Source organism: Diadema setosum, chromosome 3 (genome assembly GCF_964275005.1).
Source record: "Diadema setosum chromosome 3, eeDiaSeto1, whole genome shotgun sequence".
NCBI classification, from domain to species: domain Eukaryota; kingdom Metazoa; phylum Echinodermata; class Echinoidea; order Diadematoida; family Diadematidae; genus Diadema; species Diadema setosum.
The window spans coordinates 36190206-36207445 of record NC_092687.1 but is presented as its reverse complement, the minus strand read 5'-3'; the positions used below and the strand labels follow the sequence as shown (position 1 = coordinate 36207445).

Sequence of the window (17240 nt, the reverse complement as noted above, 5' to 3'; positions counted from 1 at the left end):
ATGCAATATTAGTCAAGATTTTCTACAATCATTAATTATGGTAACATTCAAATGTAAACTAAGATGAATTGCACAAGTTTTATAAAATCCCCCTCCAACTGCATGGAGAGTTCACTCTGAGGGAAAGCTTTTGATTCTTCATTGTCATAATTACCTAAACATACTTCTTTATTTTATGATTTTGAAACACAAAATGAACGAATGAACGAATGTATTTTAGAGATTAATGGAGAGATTTGAGCATTTATTAAAATATTCAGGGGGGGGGGGGGGAATGTGGACGTCATACTGACCAGTGAAGAATATGGGAAAATAAGAGTAATAGGATTAATTCATAATTCTTGTTTGATATTGCTAGTACCATGCTGACCCATCATGGACTCTCCCTTCCAATACCGGTGAGCTAAATTTGCGGCATTGCGACCTCCAATGACAGCCATCTCCATTGCACTTGCCGCCCACTCTATGGCGTTCGGATAGAACATACCCTCTGAGAGAACAAAGGAGGGGAAGGAGTCGTGGTGATGGTAGTAAGGGTACGCCAGCCAGTCCCTATACGATTCCACTGAGTGGGATTCAAATATTGTGTCCAGTTGAGATGCACTCAGCACCTCGGTGGAGAAGACCTTGTACACCTGATTAGACTCGTTGAAACTGCTGGCTTTGAAGTCTACAGGATAGTTCTTTGACACTGTCCTGACGTTGAGTGGGATGTCTATGTTGGTGAGGATCTCTGTAGGGAGGTCACCTTTTGGCCCCACGCCAAACGTTGATGGCCTTGCCCTGCCCTGAACCATCGTGGCGACAGTGTGGCGATACTGACCACTAAAATTGGAGATGGGATGGTCGAATCCCACGAACTGGATGACGGAGGTGCGGGCCTCCGGCTCGATCGGGGTTGCGACAAGGACGATGTCGTATTCTACATCCTCGTCGTTTCCATTCCTTGCCTGTCTCACCACGAAGGAAGGTCTGCCAGCATTACTCTCAACCCTACGCTCCACAGACGCAACCTGAGCCCTGATGAGAGTTGCGCCGGATCTCTTCAAGAGTTCCTGCGGTACTTTCTTGTTGCCGCCCTCTATTGCCCAGAGACCAGGCATTGCTCCTGCAAGAGATACCATGCCTGTGAGGGAGAGTTGAACATGGAAACAAGTAGCAATTTCAATTTGACACCAACAGCTTGAGCTGCTAGCAGTGCAGAAACGTGATTGTATTCAAAAGGTGTGCATTCCTATATTGAAATCGTATTTGGTTTGAATCTGTGATGGCATTTCATATCTGTGTATTCATATCAACTTAAAGCACTCTTATGAATATGGGAGATCAGAGTATTAAAAAAGCATAGAGACATCATGTGCAGTATATTGGCATCAGCTGAGTCTGCCCTTTGATTGAGCTTACGGCTAGCATTAATGCCTCACTGGTAATGTATAAGAATACAGTGTGTCTGAAATATAAATAGCCATTGAGTATTGCAACAAATTAAACCTCTCTTTCACCAATTTTTTTTTGCCGAGACCCATATGACCTTCTGCCAGAAAAAAGGCACACAAAAGGATATAGTGGTGATTAAAATGCAGACTGGAAATTGTGATCTCACATTTGGGACTTTTCATCTTCTGTTCAGTGTGTTACCAAAAGTGTATTTCCTTCCTCCCGCATGCAGAATGGAATTCAGAAAAACAAACAAACAAACAAACAAACAAACAAACAAACAAACAAACAAACAAACAAAGAGAAAGTCTGTTTAAAAACCATGGGGAGGTGGGAACAATCAGAAGTCATAAACTGTGTATGCAGAGGAACACAGTTGGTATAGGAAAAGCAAGCTGTATGACTTTTTCTTGAAGGGATTATGATAGGGGATCACATCTGTACCACACAAACTCCATTGTATAACCTCGCACATAACCTCTGCATTGACCGACATGTATTAAATTTACCTTGCTTACATTCAAAGACTGTGTAAAATGTTTTAAAAAGAAATGGAAAGAGGACTCTATTGAGAAACACTTTCCACCAAAAAGCGTCAAGAGAAAAAATGCTGAAAACACAACTTCCTGTTCATTCTATGATCTCAACTTCAGTGCAACTGAAAGAAGAAGAAGACTTCCTCTTTCACAAAATATGAAAAACTCAATATTGGCTGGGATGACCGACTTCGCCTATTTTCATTCCTTATAGGAAATCAGTGCATGCATTTTCTTTTTTGGGTGGTGGGAGGTTTGGACGGAAGGTCACATATTTTGTACTAGTCATTTGCAAGAACAAATAATCATAGCGCTATCATGGAATTTAGTCACAGCAAAGTCTGGAGTTTCCTCTACACCTCTGCTCATTACATGTCTAGCATAGTTGTGTCTTTGAAAAGTTACATGGCTTTGAAAAACAGATAGTTTTTCAAGTTCTTATGCACTATGGTTTCAGAATAATGAGGCACACAGGGGGCTTACACTGTGGCACTCATGGAGTTAAAAATCTACTTTTGTATTATTTCACCACAGGTGGTAGTAATCCTTGTATTCTTGACTCACCTGCAAATCCCATCATGTCTGGATTCTGCCCGTAGTTTGCTCTTGTTGCCACGGCGAGTAGCTCATCGATGAAGCGCCGGGAGAAGCCCATCTCCTCTAGGACTGAACTGATGGGAACTGTGAGCCATCCTGCAAACTTCTCATCCATAGCTGCCATGACGTCCTCTATGGTTTCATAGGCATTCCCTTTATCTTGCAGCTCATAAATCCTAGAAAATGGTTGGTGAAAAAGGAGGGACAATCAAGACTCTGAAACTACACCAAAACTATTCCAAGGTGTATTGACAGATGTTTAAAGGAAATATGTGCTGTATCAGAATCAAACTGTCTTCAATTAGTTAAATCAAAGAGCTTTATTGCAAAATTTTTACATGGTAGGATGTTTTGTGACACAACTGACCTACACATACATGCATCACATATGATATCTGGAACATTTTCTACATCACTGAGCACTCCAAAAGGTAAACTCTTACTTTAACCCTAATCAGGCTGGGCTTTTTTGGCTATGCTATACATCGGGGGGGGGGGGGGGGGCGGATTCCGCCCCCCCTTCAGATCTCGCCTATGGAACGCGCGATTGCGCCGAAAATCGGCACACGCGACGCCCGCGACGTATTCTATCAAAATGTATGGTTGCTTTCTCCGAAAAATTTTTCTTATATTTTATATTAATTAATTATTGTAATTTATGCATAAAATCAGTTTTGGGCTCTAAATCACTTATTAATGCTCCAATTAAGCTAATTTCTTTTTTAAAATGTTTCTTGTATCATTCTTCTGAGACATAGGATAAAAAAAAATCTGTATCGAAATCAATTTCTTATGTATTTTATTGTTTTTTGAATTTCTTATGTATTTAATTGTTTTTTGACCTTTTGTTTTTGTTTGTTTTTTGGCCAAAATTTGTCACAGACATTTTTCGAAGCATTATTATGCTAAAATGAATGAATTTCTGCCATTCTAAGTGAACATATGAATTTTTATATGAATTAATTGAAAAAACACAATTTGCATTTGATTTGTACACAAAATCACGTTTTGGAGCAATTTTGAGGTTGACAAATTTTTTTCGAACGGGCGTCGCGTCAAAACGGTACGCGCGGGCGCAACAATTTGGGTCTCAAAAGTTGCGCGATACTTGAAAGAAAAAAGTCATGAAACATCGCGGCGGGAGCTTATCGCGTTGCGAAAATATTGCGCGAAACGTCGAGGGGGGGGGGCGGATTCCGCCCCCCCCCCCAGCCTGATTAGAGTTAAAGGGGAAGGCTAGTAACTGATCAGTGGAAATCAGTGGAAATGCTGGGAGGTGATTGTTCCAATCCTTATGGGATTCATTCAAGAGTTCATTGTATATCTATTGTTTTGTGAAAATGATTTGCTTCAGAACGGTCTCATATTCAAGTAATGTGCAGATTAATGCTCCGTCACTGACCAGGGACGCTAACCTGGAAGCATTAAACTGCACATTACTTGAATATGAGACCATTCTGAAGCAAATCATTTTCAAACAACAATAGATATGACTCTTGAATGAATCCCATAAGGATTGGAACAATCATCTCCCATCATTTCCACTGATTCCCACTGATCAGTTACTAGCCTTCCCCTTTAACAATAAGTGATATATTATGAGAAGAACAATGGAAACTAAGGTCTGATAAACAGTGAGATGGGCATGTAATGAGGCCATTGGGTAGGTACATGTAGGTACACTCCTTTTATATTCAAAGATTGCATTTTTATTTGTGACTATGATGAGATACATGATGAGTAGTTTCAGTGCTACTGAGCAGACACCACATTAATGTGGTCAATGGAAATCTTTCTTTGCTATCTGCATAAAATTTGTCAGAAGTGAATGTCTGATTGCATTCTACTTTAGATGGATGTTGCTGCGGATGTATGTTAATCATGTTGGAAATAATATGTAATTTATGAGTTTGTGTCGGGATTTTGTTTGAATTTTAAATCCCCCTTTTCCTAATGATTATATTAGTAAAAATCACAACTGGATAACAGAGAGATCAAGATAAGAGGAAGCTGGATAGGAGAGGCTGACCTGAATAGTACTGTCAAAAATTTCATTATACAGGTTACTAAACAAATTTATCATAAAAGATACTGTGTAGCGCAGATAATTTTGTTGCTAACAGAATTTTGTTATAACCCTGTCTGTTATTTATCAATGGGAGTGCACTGTATCAACATTTTGAAGTGGTAAATCATGTGGGAAAATACATCCTGCCCATACCTCTCAAACTTCTCGAGCAGTCCATCAATAGTCCAGTTCATTCTGAAGACATCAAAGCCATATCGCCATAGCAACCGCAAGAGGGTGATTACGGACCAAGAGCTATCCCTGAAGAGAAATTCCTTTCCATTGTAGACTCCCATGGTCTGTCCGGCTGGCTCACTTTTGGCTTTAAATCCTGAAGAACAATCCAATAAATATCGGATTAGCACAGGAAACATACATGTAGTAACTTGGTGAAAGTATAGAACACCAGTTTAGATAATTTCCTATAAAGCATTTACCAGGACAACAAACATATTTATTGGTCTACCTGTATACCTCTATACTGAGGGCTGGTATACCTGATGCAGTAACATTATGATCACACCATGAGTACCATTCCAACATTACAGGCAAGAAAGTATTTGTCAAAGAAAGTCCTTTTTGAAATTTGACGAGCTGCTACCTCAGAGTGGACAAAATCACTGGCTCTTTGAACTAAAGCCTTAAGTGCACCAATTTTTGCAGCTGTACTAGTTCCATAAAGTAAGATACTCACAATGCAAATTGCACCAATCCTTTGTAAGAGGCTGCAATGCTTGCCATTGCAGGGTAATACATTGCTTGATATTATGGTACATCCTTGGCAAATCCAAAATGAATATAAATTCACTATAGATTCAATTCAAAGTCAAAGGTGAGATTTAAGAGTCTGAAATGTTTTCTAGAACTTTAGACAGCTTAAATTCTTTGCACATCTACTTTCCACTTGTAACAAGTTACGCATTGCTGCACACTAACTCACTATTCTACTGGTCCCACCTGCCTGTTGGATCAGTAGGTACTTAGTTTTTCTATTTTTCACTGGTCCTTTCCTGAAAAGTGACTGGTCCGACAATGATGGTTACTGGTCCGACTGTGATTTTTGCTGGTCAGGGGCTGTTGCACCAGTGCCAGTGTGCAACACTGGGTTAAATGAAGAATATTAGAAGAGACCGTCAAAAGCAAGTATTTTTTATGACACACAAGAGAACTTGGTAAAATGATGAGGAAGTTTTAAAGGGACTGTACAGTACTGGTTGAGGTGGGGATTCATGTTTTGAACATTCCTAAGTGAGATAATGAAAAGCCTCTTATGAAATATGAAAGAGCATGTAATTTCAAGAAGGATTCAACGTTTATTTGATGAAAATTGGTTTTCAAATGGCTGAGATATCCAAAAAAAGTGCTAATAATAAAAGGCGACATGCCACAACTTTATTAGGATCTCTTTGTTTCACCTTGTTTTTTGGATATCTCAGCCATTTCAAAACCGATTTTCATCGAATAAACTTTTGATACCCCTTAGAACTGCATGCTCTTTGACATCTCATAGAGTGGTTTCTGAATATCTCGCAAAACGTTAAAAGCTAAATCCTCACCTCGACCAGAACTGTACCGGTACACACCCTTTAATATTTACCAAACTCCTTCACAAAATTCTTCATGTAATGATTCCGCGGATGCAGGATGGAGCCTCCCAGCTCATATTCATCTCCCCCTACGGCAACAGTTGCTAGGCGACCACCGATCTCGCCCTTCTCGTACAATGTGATGGATGCTGCATCCCCAAAGAGCTGTCGGAGGTAGAAGGCACTTGATGTCCCCCCAAGTCCTCCCCCTATGATGGCTACATAAACACAACATTAAAAAAGAAAAAGAAAAAGAACAATGCAAATGAAGATGTTTTCAGGAGGAATAGGCTTCTCATACTAGATGGGCATAATCATTTTGCCCATTAATTCTTTATAAGCTACATTCGCATGCCCGACTCAATCCACGGTGTGCCAAGTTTGCATATTTTGCTCAAATGCACAATCCCGCCTAAACAGATTGATAAATCTCCAAATGCCTCAATACCATAAAAGCTTCACTCGCGATTCCATTCCACAAACAAATAGCATGCATGCATGGTGATTGAATAGAGGTGATCCAGACACGTTTTTTTAGAGTAAATTTTAAGTTTCTATCAGAGTTGTGCACATGTCTATTTATGCAAAAGTCATGCCTCCCAGACATTAACAATAATGCAGTTTCTGGCAATGTTGACGGAAAAATAATCATTGCTTTGTCATAAAAGTTACATCACAGCCAAGCTTAAAACTTTCTCTGCAACTTTGCTTGCTGCATGTCTAGCACTTGTAGTACTTAGCAGAAACATTTTCATGGGAAGTGTATACAACCACACTGGTGTGGACGTGTGTGTACATGTTGCACACACAGGGGGCTTTATTGCGTAGCGGGGAACGCGAACAAAGGCTCATCGCGTGTTGAAGTGGCTGCACACAGCGTGTTCCCCGCTACGCAATGGAGCTTCTCCGTGTGTGTGTGGCATTGTACACACGCATCCACGAGTGTGGCTGTATCCAGCGACTCTGGCCATGGCTACAGCCACACTCGTGTGGCTGGATGGTAAAGACACACGCGTGACACTGCCTTCATGAAAAGTTGTATGCCCTGAAAAACATATTATTTGTAAAGCACTCATGCATTGCAGTGTCAGAAAAATGTGGCACATAAAACTGGTTTGTATTGTAGTACATATAATCTAGCCCTTTCCCTGAACAAAACTTTGGACAGTGTGTGAACAGCACCAGTGTTCAATTCACTATTACTCACTGAGTCCATGGGGCCTATCTAGTACTAGCCTAGCCCGACCAGACGCTGTTAAAGGGGCTGTACAGTACTGGTCAAGGTGCGGATTCATGCTTTGAACATTCCTAAGTGAGATAATGAGAAACCTCCTATGAAATATGAAAGAGCATGCAATTTTAAGAAGAATTCAACGTTTATTTGATGAAAATCGGCTGCCAAATGGCTGAGATATCAAAAAAAAAGTGCTAATAATAAAAGGCGACATGCCACAACTTTATTAGGATCTCTTTGTTTCACCTTGTTTTTGGATATCTCAGCCATTTCAAAACCGATTTTCATCCAATAAACTTTCGATACCCCTTAGAACCACATGCTCTTTGACATCCCATAGAGTGGTTTCTGATTATCTCGCAAAACGTTAAAAGCTAAATCCTCACCTCAACCAGAGCTGTACACACCCTTTAACCTGTTGAGGACGAGTCCCGAGTATACTCGGGCAGGTGTCTATGGGAAATGCGTGTTGTAGCAAAATCAGTCCGTCCTCAACGGGTTAATACGCTGCGCGAATATAAACATACATACAGCGACTGGGCTGTGTATAGTTAGTACTAGCCATGATGATGCCCCACTTTAAACCTGGCCTCGATGCTCCTCAAAAATTGAAAAAGTTTCAAGCCCATACTGGCTTTGACCCTTCTGCAAGTTCTGGTTAAAAGTAGGTAGAAAATTCAAAAAGTTTAAAGGCAAAAACATGAATTTTCCACACCTTTTCATGGATAGCTACATTGTCAGGAATTGTTGCACACATGTTCTTCCAGAATGTGTTCTGTTTCTATTCATTTCTTGATAGAAAGATCTATGTAGATCTAAGAAAAGCATTACAATTTTCCTGATATTTTAATGATATTTATAAAGATATTATATATTAAATAGTTTTGATATATTTTCAGAAAAAAAAAAATGAGTGGCCTAAAAACTATGGCAAAAAGTGAATATGTCAAAAATACCCCAGCAGTCTAGCTAGGTCACACTGCACTGCACAATGCAAATTGTGTTCATGCCGCACGCAGGCGATTGGTATTTTTTTACGGCACACGAGTTGTAATATATGGGACTGGGGTAATGACATTACATTTGATCAATTCTGCACCAAATGACTGTCGCAAATAACAACAACGCCCAGTATTTAGTTTCGGGCAGAATATCGAAAATACCAACTGCTGATGCAAGTGCTTTTCGTCCCTAAACCCGGCCCGGCAGCGACCCGGCAGCGACCCGGCAGCGACCCGGCACATAGCATTCCCGATTGCATAGAAATTTTGCTACACGTCGAGCTACACCCTTCCACCACCCGGGCCCGACGCCGACACTATCGGGCTGCGTTCCCGTACTGTTCTGCAACTGTCCCGTGTACACGCCCACTCTCGTGTAGGATCACTTACCGATTTTAACTTCAGCGGGATTTTCATCTTCTTGCTCCTTGTGTTGCACCGATGGCGGAACAACAGAACAGATAATTGCTATGGCAACCAAAGATGCGAGTAGTGTACTTGTAGGCGTGATCATGGTTACGGTGATTACAACTTTCACCTGAGAGCATTCACCTTCTTTATTGCTTGCCGTGATACTGCCACAGACTATGGATCCGCGGTATTGATCCGCGCGCGCGTCAACATTACAACGCAGCGAGCTCTCCCCCTACACTGGAATCCCACAAAGATTATCACGAGTCATCATCAACCATAGACGGACAGTGTGAACCCTCGCCCCCGTTTTGTTTGTTTGATATCTGTAATGTTAACTTTATACTTACTTTACCGGTAAATAAATAGTTAAGAATTATTAAAATGTTAGATTATGTATTACGTGAAAGGCCCAAAACCACTATTTCGGCGCAATTGGTCAAAAATCGTGTCGCTTATGTTCCTACTCACCTAGGAGAGATAAAAAGCTCTTTCAAAATGACCGTGTGATTTTATGTGATGCCAAGGGACATATGAACAAAAACTGAAATCATTTCGAAGGCGAAATTATACCACTAAGCCATTGGTGGAGGGTAAAGTTCGGCCAACAGGCTTAAAAGTGCATGTCGCCAACGATGATTTTTAATGTTTTCTCAACTTTGTGGGAAAATATGAGCATAAAGAGGAAGCTTACTCACGGTTTCAGAAAAGTGGCTTAAGGTTCTATGAAAACCTAACACAACTTTTTAAACTAACCATTCTTTATCAACAAGATAACTGATGGAAATGTGTCGCCAGATCCGCTGAAACATACGTTACCATCTTTGTACTGCCAACTTGGTTATGCTATTACAGTGAGTACTACACAATTGTATTGTTTTTCTGACCAAAAGGGGTGTAAGTTTATGTTAAAAAATATTTCATCACTCAGCTTCAAAAGACATGCGACTGCTAATCTCGCAAATATAGATTTTAAAAAGGTAGATTTAAGAGAAGTAACATACGTTACCATCTTTGTAAAAAGTATGAAGGTGCATGGTTCTGAATGATTGTTCTAGAGTTGAGACTAATGGAGTAGATTGTCGTCATACCCATGGGTGGCAAAAGATTCATTATTATGTTGCTAACTTATACGATTTAATCCACAAGTGTAACATACGTGATGTAACTTACGTTACCACCAAATGACAGAAAGCTTAATTACACCATTAATTACCACCTAAATGTACATTTCTCGAATCTGTGCCGTCGATTTGAGGTCATGGGATAGCTCAGCAACTTCTTTCAATGGCATCTTGAGCATTGGCAGCGCGCAAAATACTTTACATGATGTGTTGAAAAACTGAGTAAGTATTTGGTTGTTGGAAATGTGTTGTTGTTTTTCATAGAATCATGCTTTAGTTCTGTTTATTGTGTCTTTATTAAGTCAGTAGATTCCACCGTAAAAATCCAGTTATTGCTTTGCTGTAAAGGTTTATTCTTTTGAAATAAATCACTCAATTTATTACGTAACGTATGTTTCAAATTTTGGTAACGTAAGTTTCAAGATGTTGTCATGTTGATAACGGACAATCCACAGAAAAGCCCATTTAATTTGAGACAATTTAATTGTTGCAGTTATGATGTTGATGAGTTTCTCCGTCAAAACATATCAAATTTATTTACAGCTGTATGTTCTTGTTTGTTAGGAGGATGCAGTAAAAGGGGACATAATCATAGTATCTTTGAAAAAAAATCGTTTGGTGGGCGTTGATGTTCAATTTGGCTTTAATGATGTCATATTCCAGGTATAAACAATGAATTCAACATTGTTTTAAGAAAATTCAATGAATAGCTAATAAACTTAGGGATTACGCAGATCTCTACTTCAATTGGATCAGGTCCCTGCATTAATATAGTCACGTAAGTTTCTAGTTTTGGTAACGTAAGTTTCATCATTTCATGTAATTGAAAAAGGATATTTTAGAGAATGTGCGTGGATAAAAATAACATTTAATTGTTCTAGAACTATAGTTGAAGGAATTCCATAGGGAAATAAGTCTTTTCAATTATATTTATCTTCGGTTATCATAAATCAATATGGTGACTTACTACTACCTGACTATTTTTAACGGAGAAAATTAACTCAAATTTGTGTCGTTATATCGTTGATGATCTCAAAGTGAAGAAAAACACAATTTGAATGAAGAAAAGGTAACAAAAATACATGTGCATTAAAGAAATGTAACTTTAACTATTACTGAGTATACCATCATAGATCAGGCCTACATGATAATAATAATGCTAATAATAATTATAGTGATGTATGTTTCAGTAAGATATGTTTAAGACATCAACATTTTTTGTTCTTCCTTCTCGTTGAAGTTAATGCAGTTGCAATGGGGAAGAGCAGTGCTGAGATTAAAACCCCATATATAGGGAACGTATAAGCTGCAATCAGATTGGCGAAAAATCATATCTCTAAGCAAAGATTCAAGAAAGAAAAAAAAAACATGTACCCATCGCGTAGTTGACAAAAAAAGAAGAAGCAAAGTCACGCATCTTTTTTGTTTTATTTACCCTACCAGGGTAACTATAGGGGAGGGGGTTCGAGCTCCCCCGACCCTTTGCCAGCAGTCAAAATATAAATTAAAGGAAATAAAAAGAAAAAAAAAATGAATCGCAGAATCCTCCTCCCCAGTTTGAAATAAACAAATAAAAAAAAAAAACATGAAATTGGGCTTGTACTGGCAGCATAGAATTAAGCTGAAGCCTTTCTTTATATTTCTTCAATTTTCTTTTCTTTCTTTCTTTTTCTTGCTTGTCAGTCGATGAAACCCGGTAAAAGAAATGAAGCAAAAGAAAAAATTGCACGGGAGCTTTTATTTTTCTCCCTGTCAGGTGATTAAAACTGGAAGTAGTCGACTTTTTCTAACTCTGACCCCATCCCCCACCCCATGAAAATCCTGCTTACGGGCCTGCCTGTAATCATTATCAGTACCTTTGTTGTGCATGTATAGCAATTTGTCCTTTCACTTTTCTTTTGAAAGATTCAAAAACATATTTCCATGCAGGAGACAATTTCCAGACACGGCAAGAATTATTCATGCAAGACGTGTTATTCTTGTTATCGTTGTGGATTATACTGTCTTATGCATAAGTCATAACAAGGACAATCGAGTACATCATTTCACTAATGACAATTTCATTCATCCTACCCAGTATTGTGCTAATGCAACTATGTAATTTGACGTTATTTCATCGACCTCATTTGCCATGGTCAACTTAGTAAAGTGGTCATTTATGTAATTAACAAAGAACATTTCTTGGTTCCTTCTGTCCATATCTCTTGTTTACCGAGTTCAGAAATTTCAAATACAAGCAATATGGCGTTATTGTTCATTATGAAGCACTTTAATAGAGCAACCATCTCGTTTCTTGTTTCATACAAGTGTTAAAATTTTGTGAATACTATTGTATTGAAACTGCTATTTTCAAACTGTTCCTGCATAGAATAACTGTTGCGACAGCAAAGTTATGGAGTCTGTAAAGTTATGGATTCGAAACATATCTTTCAACAGCATGAAGTGACAGCTGAAGATAACAAGTTACAAGACATCAATATGAAGATAACACGTTACAAGACGTCAGGCATACGAAAACTTCCATTATGATAAAATTGAAGTGAAACCTACGTTACCCACCACTCGTTTTATATTACACGTACATCATGACAATATTTTCGTCCGTGAAGGCACGTGAAAGTATGTTCCCAACTCTTATCATTTCAATGCCATAAATTCATAAGTATGAAGCCAATTGTCTTCAAAATATCAACAGTAACGGATTAATGTTCTACTCCAGAGTTTATCCGCGGACATGTTATAAAGTCTTGCAGTTTTACAACTATTTCAATTGTAATTTTTTAGAATTGAATCACCATGATATTGCGACATCTTGTTATAATATACGTTCACTTAGAGTTGACGAGAAATTAATGTAAGAATATATACCAAAACCAAAAAGAAAAAGTACCAAAATCAGTTGCACATGTAGTAGTATTATCTTTGTAACTTACGTTACATTAACGTGAAACATACGTTACGTGTAATCTGACGAATATATTTTTGCGCACATAGATTCACATGTTTCATCGATGATACTCAAGAATTGGCTGGCAATTTGGGACTGATAAATGTTGAAAATATTTTCTGAAGAAAGTCTGACATCAAATTATCGAGAAAACAAATGAACATTACATGAAATAAGATTTAACACAATAGCACATGCTGTGTTCAGTATAGCATACAGGTCATTTGCCATCCTTCCCATCTGCAGGCAGCATTTACAAACATGGCAGCCGATGGTATACTTCACATCTGACGCATAATTATCTCAATCATAGACTGTAGTCACCAATCTTAAAGCATTTGAAATAGAATGACATTGGTAACGTATGTTACATGATGAAATCTACGCCCTATGAAAGAAATTATCACACCACAAAAATAAAGCAAGATTGTGTGTTCATATTTTTCAACTACAAACTTGAATATTTGTGTCATGGATCGGTATAAAAATGAAACCTATTCTCAAAACTTTAATTTTCGCGTTTTGCGATTGTCCAATTGTGCCGAAATAGTGGTTTTGGGCCGAAAAGGGTTTCCTTCCGGTTTACTGGATATACAAAACAAAATACTTTGATGTCTTTCTCGTAGAAAAAAAAAAAAGTGCTTGCAAAAGTGACCCGTTTGTGTGTGTGTTCCCCCCCCCCCCTTTTTTTTAGGGGGGGGGGGTGGTAATGATTTGAGGGTTTGATGAAAGGTATAGGAGGGAAGGATCGCCGGAGGATTTTGTATTTTGCTTTTGTATTATTATTTCATTAAATTCTGCGGAATGAACATGGAGATTACTCAAGTGATATACCTCTTAAAAATGTGACTTAGATATTGAAACTGATTGACAGAATAAAATGTTCTACATCGACGTAAATTAGCATTAAATTGGTCAGTGTTTTTAGTAGTAACCATGACAAAAGAAATCATGGGCTTAGACCTTCATGTTCAAGCAGGATTCGAACCTACGACCTCCGTACAGGGCTGGCGTCATCTCCACTAGACCACCGAGTTTCGCGCCTGACAGCAAGAGTGTTGACATGTTCTAATCCTTAAAGCATGCATGCAACGGGTATACTGCCTATTACTATAGACTTAGTATTCAAATTCATTCATAACCATCGAGATGTTTTTATTGCGTCGAGATGTTTTCATGATTTTGAACTTATACTTTATTTCAAGTACGATGTACTGTTTCTGAAAATAGCTTGTCGAGTTGTTTTGGAAATCAGTCATTTATTGTAAATAATTGTGTTTGCATAGGCCTAAATCATTTACAAATAAAGCAGGTGCGGCGAAACGGGGTGGGGGGGGGGGAGCTTTCGCACAAAACATCTAGACATAATTATATACAATTATTATTATAGGGTGAAACACTTTGCCCTCCCCACTGTAAAAACATCGGTGTTAGATTTAACACCATGGGTGTTAAATCTAACACCAATCAAGCTTCAGTAGAGGACCACACCCACAGGTGTAGAAAATGTATTATGACGGTGTTAAAAAGTGTTCACCTGGCACTTCGTGGTGTTAATTTGACACTGTGGCTGGTGATATTTTGACTCTGCGCTGGAGTTAATTCATTAAAGTGAAAACTAAGTTCTGGTAAGGGCCTGAGAACCCGTCTGACACCATTTCATATTTGCTTGCAATATATCGAAAGAGTCTACAAAGAAACTTACCTGGCTGACGCGGTTTGCCGGAATGATGAGTCGTTTTGGAGTATTTTGAGAAAAATAATAAAAGTCGGTAGACCGACTTTTATTCCAGAAGGCTCCAGACTAACTCGGTCTCAGGGAAAACTCGACCCTATTTCAGACAATTTACACACAGTTCGTGATCGCCATGTTCATCAGTACTCTATACTACGGGTACCAACAAACAAGGCCTTGATGAGCAGACAGGAAAGTGCGTGGTAATCCTGTACAAAACAAATGGACAGCGCGCGGTCCTCAAGCCTAAATACGCACATCACCTCAGTTGCTGAGACGCGCGGTCTTTGAAGTTTTTGTTGTTGTTTATCAAGCGTCTTTGATTGCTTTTAGAGGTGCTTGAGGCGCACACTAATTTTGCATGCGCGCCAAAGAGGTTTTTGATGCGCGCGTTGTAACAACTCGGACCATTACCGCGAGTAGCCAGAACGCTACAATGTAGTTTATACAGGCCGCTCCCATATGCATAGTACAACGCTGTACAATCCAGAGGGACAACCAATACAACTCATCCCGCCGCCAAGCACAGCGAGACCGAGTTATCCCCGAGTCCGAGTCTAGCCTGACCCCGTTCGGGTAAGTTCTGAGACTGAACGTTTTTGGTTAATATTTCCCATTTTCGTCGTTACCCATCGAATATCTTGTTATTACAGCGTTATTCCGCACATTTCCTAGGCACACGTTCACATTTTGGAGAAAAATTTGACAACTTTTGCAGGCGTACCAGAACTTTCTTTGGGCTTTAAATCGGACTTGCGTGAGCACCTCCGGGCAACTACGCGCTAGATACTGTCAGGTGCGGACCAACTGCGGAGAGCTCCGGGGAGTAAATTTGTTTCCCCGCAAGTCAAGCCGCACCCCCCCCCCCCCCGAACGGTATGACAAGGCATGAATGAAAGTTGCAAACATTCTTGTTCGCCCGCTGAAAATCTTCTACGTGCTGGAAACTACCTCCTCGCCACAAGCCCGAGTAGCTTTCCCGGAATGGTGTGACACGGCCTTTAGTGAGTGTTGCGTAACTTCTCTAGGAGTCTAGGTTTCCCGCCCTTGTAAAAAATTACCATTAAGTACCATGGTATTACTATGGTATTACCATGGTATTACCATAGTAACCATGGTAAATTCATTTGTACCATAGTACTACCATAGTACTACCACAGTAGTACCGTACGGAATAGGAGAGTACTATTTGAAAATATAGAAGTACCATAATGTACCATAGTACTACCATGAATGTACCATAGATGTTACGGTATTACAATGAAATTACAATATTTATTATATGGTTGATGTTATACTGAACAGAGTGCCATCCTCACACGTGATACTTTCCTGGTTCTCCATAGTACTTTCATGGTTCTCTGTGATACTTTCATAGTACTCCATGGTACTCTTGGACATTTTCATTGCACTTTGTGGTACTTTCACAGTTCTCTATGGTACTTTCATGGTACCTTATGGTACTTGTTTGACTGGCATATGGTACTGCTACCATAATCTTGCAAAGTTGACTGTACAATTGCCCCAAGAAATTCAAAAACATTGAAAATGATAATTTCCTCTTTAATAATCTAATCACTTAAGCTTGGCCTTTCATAGCATTGGAATATTGTTATACAAGTGATTCTGTAGTTTGCAAAAACTATGAATTAGGCATTAAACAGCCTAAAGATTTCCACATTTTTCCTCAATTTTTATTACATTTTACTTGCCTATGGGTAAGTGAATTTCTTCATTTTAATTTGTTCACTTGCCCGATATAAGATTTTACTAGCCCCGGGAAAGTGTGCAAGTGATTGTGTCAGGCCCTGTTTTACTTCAAATAGTTGAAATGCGCGCAACTCGAAGGATTTCTTCAAGTCCCTTTCGATTTGACTTAGGCAAGGTTTACTGTACTTTATCAACTGGGTTGGATGCGTGAAATCAAGTTTCCCCCTTTGAGTGAAATGTATGAGTACAAGACCCGCTAGAGTCTTGTTATTTGTTGCTTAGATACAGTTGCATAATTGAAATGCACTTTTCTTAATATGTATGTGTGTGTGTAATTTTAAGGCCAGGATTACGGGAATTACCATGAGTATTGTAACTTTGTGTGCTAAATGAAACACCAGTATTATGTGCCAACTGCCAAGTGCCACCAAAGTATTCACTGTGTTTAATTTGTCATGAAATCATTCAAAATATCAAATCTTGTTTTTCTGCAGTTGTATTACAACGTTAAAGTAAGTCTTTATTAAAAACAGAAAATTATTTTTTTTTTGGGTTTGTGGATTATTTTGCAGATTCCTAAGGACTGTTGCTGTCTGTGTTGATTTTGAAACGGCTCATGGTGTGATGTTGGTGAAGCCATCATATCTTATCGTACAGTGCTTTCATCCACAAATCGCCAATCTCCTTTGTGCAATTTACATTAAGAAAAGAATTATTAAGTTCGAAATGCCAGTTTTCCTCAAAGAATCCTAATGAGTGGACCTGCATGAGGTTGATGAATGCATGATTTAAGGTTGTAGTAACTCAACATTTGTCTACTAGTATCTATTATGATAATGCATGAAGAGGATATG

The 17240-nt window shown here is 38.9% G+C and overlaps 1 protein-coding gene across 1 annotated transcript; it reads right to left on the bottom strand.

Moving 5' to 3' along the window:
* Nucleotides 1-235: 235 nt before the first annotated feature.
* Nucleotides 236-9027, bottom strand: LOC140226359 (prenylcysteine oxidase 1-like). The gene is made up of 5 exons (XM_072306844.1): nt 8850-9027; nt 6236-6442; nt 4792-4969; nt 2538-2746; nt 236-1126 (listed from the first exon to the last, which is right to left on the bottom strand). Exons 1-5 carry the CDS (start codon nt 8971-8973, stop codon nt 333-335), a joined length of 1512 nt encoding a protein of 503 aa, XP_072162945.1. The 5' UTR covers nt 8974-9027; the 3' UTR covers nt 236-332.
* Nucleotides 9028-17240: the final 8213 nt, after the last annotated feature.

Coding starts and splice junctions, on each gene's coding strand:
- LOC140226359 (XM_072306844.1), bottom strand. CDS start 8,973: ATGATCACGCCTACAAGTACACTACTCGCATCTTTGGTTGCCATAGCA. Junction 6,443..8,849: donor TCCCGCTGAAGTTAAAATCG/GTAAGTGATCCT, acceptor GTGTTTATGTAG/CCATCATAGGGGGAGGACTT. Junction 4,970..6,235: donor GAATTTTGTGAAGGAGTTTG/GTAAATATTAAA, acceptor ATTGTTCTTCAG/GATTTAAAGCCAAAAGTGAG.